Source organism: Tupaia chinensis, unplaced genomic scaffold, assembly GCF_000334495.1.
Source record: "Tupaia chinensis unplaced genomic scaffold, TupChi_1.0 Scaffold148210_1, whole genome shotgun sequence".
In the NCBI taxonomy this organism is placed as follows: domain Eukaryota; kingdom Metazoa; phylum Chordata; class Mammalia; order Scandentia; family Tupaiidae; genus Tupaia; species Tupaia belangeri.
The window spans coordinates 216498-216947 of NW_006208060.1; the positions used below are offsets into that span (position 1 = coordinate 216498).

The 450-nt window shown below is 68.7% G+C and overlaps 1 protein-coding gene across 1 annotated transcript in view; it reads right to left on the reverse strand.

The window, feature by feature from the left end:
• SNAPC2 (small nuclear RNA activating complex polypeptide 2) overlaps positions 1-450 on the reverse strand; it is a 4029-nt gene that overhangs the window by 1084 nt on the left and 2495 nt on the right. The window contains exon 5 of the mRNA XM_027769004.1: positions 40-267. Coding sequence (XP_027624805.1) covers positions 40-267 — 228 coding nt within the window. The remainder of the gene's footprint in view (positions 1-39; positions 268-450) is intronic.

The following is a 450-nucleotide window of genomic DNA, read 5'->3' on the forward strand; positions in this document are numbered from 1 at the left end:
GCGTCTGAGAGGTGGGGCCAAGAGTCCCAGGAGCGGAACCAGGCATCTCAGGGGTGGAGCCTGGAGCCCCAGGGACAGGGCCAGGTGCTCCAGGGGCGGAGCCAGGAGCCTCAGGGCCAGAGCCAGGAGCCCCAGGGCCAGGAAGGGCGGGACCAGGAGCCTTGGTGGCAGAGCAAGACATCTCCGTGGTGGAGCCAGGAGCCCCAGGGACAGGGACAGGTGCTCCAGGGTCAGAGCCAGGAGCCTCAGGGCCAGAGCCAAGGGCCCCTGGGCCAGGAAGGATGGGACCAGGAGCCTTGGGGGTGGAGCAAGACATCTCAGAGGTGGAGCCTGGAGTCCCAGGTTCAGGAAGGGCGGGACCAGGAGCCTTAGTGACAGAGCAAGACGTCTCAGGGGTGGAGCCAGGAGCCACAGGGGCGGGGGCAGGCGTCTTTGGGGGGGGGCCAGGAG